Source organism: Antechinus flavipes, chromosome 3, assembly GCF_016432865.1.
Source record: "Antechinus flavipes isolate AdamAnt ecotype Samford, QLD, Australia chromosome 3, AdamAnt_v2, whole genome shotgun sequence".
Taxonomy (NCBI): Eukaryota; Metazoa; Chordata; class Mammalia; order Dasyuromorphia; family Dasyuridae; genus Antechinus; species Antechinus flavipes.
This window is the reverse complement of record NC_067400.1, coordinates 557,981,341-557,987,348: the sequence shown is the minus strand read 5'-3', so window position 1 is coordinate 557,987,348 and position 6,008 is coordinate 557,981,341. Positions and strand designations below refer to the sequence as shown.

Genomic DNA, 6,008 nt, shown 5'->3' with positions numbered 1-6,008 from the left:
GAGAAAATATTTATGTAAAAAACAAAGAAGAGATAATAGTTAAATCAAGGTGTTAGAGGAGGGTTAGGATAGAAATTTTAAGGTATAGGTAGAGGTCTTTAACAAGGAAATTAACCACTAAGGAACACATAAAAAATGCCTAAGGAATTTTCTTCAACAGTTTAGAGCTTCCCAAATGTACTAGCCAATACTTTAGCTTTTTCTCTATCCTAGAGCCTTGTCCAGGAGATGGACAAGAAAGTTTCAATCAATCCCCAACCTACTTCCCCTAAAGCAAGCACACACAGTTCATGGAAACTTATAAGGACTTTACTGCTGACAGGCAGGTTTGGACAAGGAAGAAAAAACAGAGTTTGGGATGTTTCTGGACTCAAAGAAATGCCATCCCTGGTTTTCAGTGAAAGGTTGCCATGAACTAGTAATTCCTTCTCTTGCTTTCTAACCTTTCTGAGAATCCAGGCAGTCTTTTCTCTCTGTTCAGTCATCTCCGGAACTTGCCTCTTGTACTTTGGAACTCCATTGGTATCTCCAAAGGTATCCCTGACCCACTCTCCTCTGCCTGGACACCCCTTGTGGCAGGTAATGGGCTCCTGCTGTGATGACATCAGGGCATCTGGTAGGCAAGAGCAGAGATGAGATTGACCCAGGATGACTCAAGTCACACTAAACACTTTCCTGATGTCAGAAAGCCTCATATTCGAGTTTTCCATCCCAAGGTGGCAGATGAATAGGAATCCTCTAGCTTCCCGGGCCTGGAGTCCCATGCTGGCCGGCCCCAGGGCTTGATGGAGACTCAGCTGTCTCTGCCAGGGCTGCACTGGCCTCATAGTCGGCGATGCGGCGCTGTACCAGGGCAGGCATGAGCTGTACATAGGCAGCCATTAAGCGGTGATTGGAATGGACCAGCTTTCCCGCACAGCTGTCCAGGCAGGCCTCCTAGGAGGGCAGAAGGCTTGGGTCAGTCTCCTTCCTCCCCAAGAGTAAACAACCTTCCCATTCACAGTTACAGTTTCCTTCCTCAGTCCAGAGGAGCACTCCCACCTCCCTACAGAAAACACCTCTTACACACCTCTTCTGCATCCAGGGCTCGGTGATGCAAGCTGGGCACACAGCGTTGAAAGCAGAGTTCTGTCATCCGGTTGTATACCAATAAGAAGTCCCGAAGCTGGGGGGAAAAGAGGGGTGATGAAATCTTGGGGAGGGACCCCTTCGCCGAAGATACCTCGACAAAACTGGAAGTGACCTTAAATATGTCATGAACTCCCTGTGGGCCCTGAGGGGGCGATAACCTGCTGGGGATTCAACAGTGAACCAACCTGAGAACATAACCGGAGGGCGAGCATTCTGCCCAGAGCTCTTTCTAAAGAACTGATAAGGAGTGAGGAAAGGGCCTGAGCAAGACCGTGTAGAAGCAGAGGGGCGGATATCCGAGCTGGAGACCAGCACGAATCGAGGTGGGGTGTCCCGGGGGCACCTCCTTCCCCATCCCCAGAGTCCAGAAGGAGAAGTCCCGAGTCCCTTCAAGCATTCCTCTGAGGGATCTCCTTGTTCTTCCTGGGCCATGCCGGTCTCTAAACCTCAACCCCCACGATCCCAGGACTAAGGAGGCACCAAAGAGCGCATGCTCCGAAATGCGCCGCATAGCCTGACTTGTCTTAATATGCTCAGTCTCTTCCCTCCCTTTCTTCCAGACCGGGGGGCTCCTGAGGCTCCGGTGGCCTACGTGGTAGGAGTTAGGCAGTCCCCAGGCCGAAGAGAACCGCTTGCCCCCGAACTCACGTTTCTCAGCTGCTGCTGTTGCACCTGCTGCTGCTGCGGCGGCTGCGACTGCTGTGACTCCATGGCGCCACAGGGCGCAAGTCCCTACGTCACTTCCGAAACCGCACACAACTTCAGTCGGCCTACGGCGCTGCGCAGCGTGTCCCTGCTCGTGGCGTCACTTCCGCCCTAGCGGTAGGCAACGCGGCTGCCTTCATTTGCCCGGCCGAGAACGTCATTTCCGCCGTGTCCCTGACCTGCTGCGAGGAGCGCGAAGGGAACCGGAGCCCGAGGTCCCAGGACGGCCCCGGGCCCGGCGCCCCGAGGGCAGGGCAGGGACAGGTGAGGCTCCTAAGTGCGGGGAGAAAGGAACGGAAGTAAAGGGAGCGTGGCCCAGCCTGGAGGTGAGGGGGCCGGGCGACGCACACCTGAGCCCTGGAGGGGGGGAGGAGGAAAGCATACACCTGAGTCCATGGGGGGAGAAGGAGCATTCAGCTGCGCCCACCTGAGCTGGGTGAAGAAGGGCACCCGTTAGAGTCCTGTGAAGAAGGCGCGGGAGAAGGGACCCAGCTGAGCTCAGGGCTTAAGCGGGGAGGAGGGGCACCCAACTAAATCCAGGGTTTAAGAGGGGAGGAGGGGCACCCACCTGAGAAGTGGGGAGAGGAAGGGCATCCAACTTAGCCGAGGGGATAAGAGGGGGACTTAGCCAGATCCAGGGTAGAAGGCTCCAGAGAGAATGCATATGAGTCCTGCGAGATCAGGGGGAAACACTTTTTCAAGAAGAGATGTCCTTACCTTAGCTTTTGTCTCTCCCAGCCATGACTGACGGGATCCTGGGGAAAGCGGCCACCATGGAAATCCCCATTCACGGTAATGGCGAGGCTGGACGGCTTCCTGAAGATGATGGGCTTGAGCAGGTGGGTGCCTGTTTGCTTCAAGCACCCTCGTTGCTCATATCTTTGGTTCAGCTAACTATGCCCTCCTTATTCAAGAGCCCTTACACTTCTGCCCATTCCCTACTGTTAAATTCCTTGATGCCCCCTACCATGCCTTGATCTTCCTAAATTTCACATTCGTGATCATGCCATCCCCAGATCCCCCACTGTGCCTTTGGACACCCAAACTCCCAAGCCATCCTTTAATCTCTCTTATATCTGAGTCTCTATGTCCTAGCCTTCCAGAATCTTCCTCTGAGAGTTCTCCAGTCCTCATCTCTCTATCCCTTCCTAATTGTTCCCCTTTCTCTACTTGGCCCATCATAGGACTTACAGCAGGTGATGGTGTCTGGACCAAATCTCAATGAGACAAGCATTGTGTCAGGAGGCTATGGGGGCTCAGCTGATGGTCTTATCCCCACAGGTATGAGGCAGAGGGCCTGAGGAATTATTGAAGACGAAGACCTTAGGAATTATTGGGTAAAGGGAGAAAGGCGGGAGTAGAGACAGAAATGGTTATCATGCAGATCACAGAATTTTATCCTTTAGGGCCTGGCCGTCAGCAGCCCCACAGTGCAACCCCTGCTGGCCCTGGTGACGAGGTGGCCCGGGGCATTGCTGGGGAGAAGTTTGACATTGTCAAGAAGTGGGGCATCAACACCTACAAGGTGGGGCTTGTGTCCCCTCAGCCCCCTGTCCCATGGGTACCCCCAGATCCTACCTCCTATTAATGTCCTACTTCCTCCCCTGGTCCCTGGATCCCATCTGTTCCTTTACCCTTGCCCTTGTTCATCCAGGGACTCATAGTCACTGAAGCTTGGGGTGGGGGCAGGTATCTCCATTTTCGGGGTGGGGAAGGGGGTTCTTGAGTCTGGGAGGGCCTTCTGATTGCTTGGGACCTGGGGCCTGCTCAGTGTACAAAGCAGCTGCTGTCCGAGAGGTTTGGCCGAGGATCACGCACTGTGGACCTAGAGTTGGAGCTGCAGATTGAGCTGCTACGGGACACAAAGCGCAAGTATGAGAGTATTCTTCAGTTGGGTCGGGCACTCACTGCTCACCTCTATAGCCTGCTTCAGACTCAGCATGCCCTGGGTGATGCCTTCGCTGACCTCAGCCAGAAGTCCCCTGAGCTCCAGGTTTGTGCTCCTATCTCCCTTCCATTTTGAGGGTAATAGGGGGCCAGGGCAGGCCCATGACCTCTGGGCTCTATGTTCATCCAACCCACAGGAGGAATTTGGTTATAATGCAGAAACACAGAAGTTACTGTGTAAAAATGGGGAGACCCTGTTGGGGGCTGTCAACTTTTTTGTGTCCAGCATCAACACCCTGGTCACCAAAACCATGGAGGACACTCTTATGACTGTCAAGCAATATGAAGCTGCCAGGTAGGAAAGCACAAACCAGAAAGCTGGAATGGGGAGTGAATAGGAGACTTAAGGTCAAGAGGTCTGAGACCTAATTCCCCAAATTTCAGTCATGGATGACTATTTCCATTCCTCTAGACTGGAGTATGATGCATACCGCACAGACTTGGAGGAACTGAGCTTGGGTCCACGGGATGCTGGGACCCTAGGCCGACTTGAAAGTGCCCAAGCTACATTCCAGACACATCGTGAGAAGTATGAGAAACTTCGTGGGGACGTGGCTATCAAGCTCAAATTTCTGGAGGAAAACAAGGTGCTAAACCATCCCCCTCACCCCTATCCCCTAACTCCTCTCAATGTTTTTCTCTTCCCACCTCCTCCCAACTGACCCCCATCCATGCCCCCAGATCAAGGTGATGCACAAACAGCTGCTGCTTTTCCACAATGCCGTGTCCGCTTACTTCGCTGGGAACCAACAGCAACTTGAACAGACCCTGCAGCAGTTCAACATCAAGCTTCGGCCCCCAGGCTCTGAGAAACCCTCCTGGCTGGAGGAGCAGTGAGGTGGCCTGTCCTGGCCCTCCACTCCCAAGAAGCACTCTTGGCTATAGGAGCAGTGAGGCCTGCCCCCTTGGATTGGCCCCTGTCCCCAAGAAGCCCTCCTAGCTGGAGTTTCAGTGAACCTCCTCCCTAGGAGAAGCTGAGGGGAGTGGGAATAAGTGCCCTCCTCTTCAACAAGCCCACTAGGGGAGCAGAAAGAAGCCTTTTTTGGTAGGGAAGAGATAGGGACAGGGAAAGCAAGAATGTACACTCCCCCTTTCCCCTCAAACCTTCCTTGCCCAGGATCTCCCTCCCAAGACCTTAACTTGTTGTGGGTGGTAAAGGGAGGCACCCCCCAGGAGAGGGGGCTAGGTAGGGCAACTACTGGGCCAGGTGCAGCAGTACTTAGTCCTGATGCCTAAGGCCTTGCTCCTCTGCCAGCTAGTTTGGCGTTACTTTCCAGATCTTTTCCCACTACCCCTCAGCCAGTCGTTTTTCCCAAAGGCCCTCTTCCCAACCAATGGCATTATTCCCAGGGCTCTCCCTAAAGCCAATGGCATCACTCCTGGGTCTTTCCCTTGGCTGATAGCAGGTCTCCTGGGGCCCCCCGAGCTGGCGTCACTTGAAGATCCTTTAGCCAATGACATTGCCCTCAGTGTCCTCCCCCTCCACTCCCTCCATTACTTTTGGTTGGGGGTGGGGAGAAGACGGGAGGGTCTTAGGACCAAAGGGTAGCAGACTGGGGAAGTATGAGGCAAAGACTAGGGGTGCCATGCTGTCTGTCCCAGCATCTGCCTGTCTCTATGCCCTGGAGCCAGGGTGGTGTTTCTCTTAATTTAATTGTGGGTGGGACTCTGGGGTGCCTGTCCAGTCTGTAGAAACTGTCACACCAGCCCTAGGGTGGCCTGGGAGCCTGGGACCAGAAATAAACCTTTCATAAAACCTGGCCCGGGCTTGTTTGTTGGGGGTAAGGGATCTGGGACGATGATGCATAGTACACAGGCTTCCTGAAACAAATGATCATAAATGTCGATTCTTCTAGGTTTAGGCCTGAGCCCTTTGTACTTACACCCTAAAGGACTCTGTCCTTTCATTAATGCGATCCTTGGGCATTTCAAACCCAGACTTCTTCCTTTGCTCATACTCAGCTCTGGGAATACCTGGTCTCATCACATTCTGACTACCACTGCCACTCCTTTTTCTCCTTGGAAATTGTTATCTTGAGCCCAGCCATTCTTCTGGCTGTTCTCTGTTGCCTCTGACACCAACACAAGAAAAGGCCCTTGGGGGCTTCCAAAGGGAAACGTGTGGGGGACTCCAGGGAAACAGACAGATGGGAAAAGTTCACATTGCAAACTGAATCAGACTAATACAGAGCCATTGTGGATTAGAATTCTAAACCTTACTTCCT

The 6,008-nt window shown here is 53.2% G+C and overlaps 2 protein-coding genes across 4 annotated transcripts; one reads left to right on the top strand and one right to left on the bottom strand.

The window, feature by feature from the left end:
- Nucleotides 1-293: 293 nt before the first annotated feature.
- TIMM10B (translocase of inner mitochondrial membrane 10B) lies at nucleotides 294-1,897 on the bottom strand. Its single transcript, XM_051987617.1, has 3 exons — nucleotides 1,780-1,897; nucleotides 1,070-1,165; nucleotides 294-936 (listed from the first exon to the last, which is right to left on the bottom strand). Exons 1-3 carry the CDS (start codon nucleotides 1,840-1,842, stop codon nucleotides 739-741), a joined length of 357 nt encoding a protein of 118 aa, XP_051843577.1. The 5' UTR covers nucleotides 1,843-1,897; the 3' UTR covers nucleotides 294-738.
- An 85-nt stretch (nucleotides 1,898-1,982) lies between these two features.
- On the top strand, nucleotides 1,983-5,543 carry ARFIP2 (ADP ribosylation factor interacting protein 2). Of its 3 annotated transcripts, none has more exons than XM_051987615.1 (8): nucleotides 1,983-2,100; nucleotides 2,575-2,675; nucleotides 3,021-3,117; nucleotides 3,243-3,361; nucleotides 3,608-3,829; nucleotides 3,921-4,078; nucleotides 4,196-4,370; nucleotides 4,465-5,543. In XM_051987615.1, exons 2-8 carry the CDS (start codon nucleotides 2,577-2,579, stop codon nucleotides 4,618-4,620), a joined length of 1,026 nt encoding a protein of 341 aa, XP_051843575.1. In that variant the 5' UTR covers nucleotides 1,983-2,100; nucleotides 2,575-2,576; the 3' UTR covers nucleotides 4,621-5,543. The 3 variants fall into 3 exon arrangements, with proteins under 3 accessions (XP_051843575.1, XP_051843574.1, XP_051843576.1); XM_051987614.1 differs by having other exon boundaries at nucleotides 1,984-2,162; XM_051987616.1 differs by lacking the exons at nucleotides 1,983-2,100; nucleotides 2,575-2,675 and having other exon boundaries at nucleotides 3,058-3,117; nucleotides 3,164-3,361.
- Nucleotides 5,544-6,008: the final 465 nt, after the last annotated feature.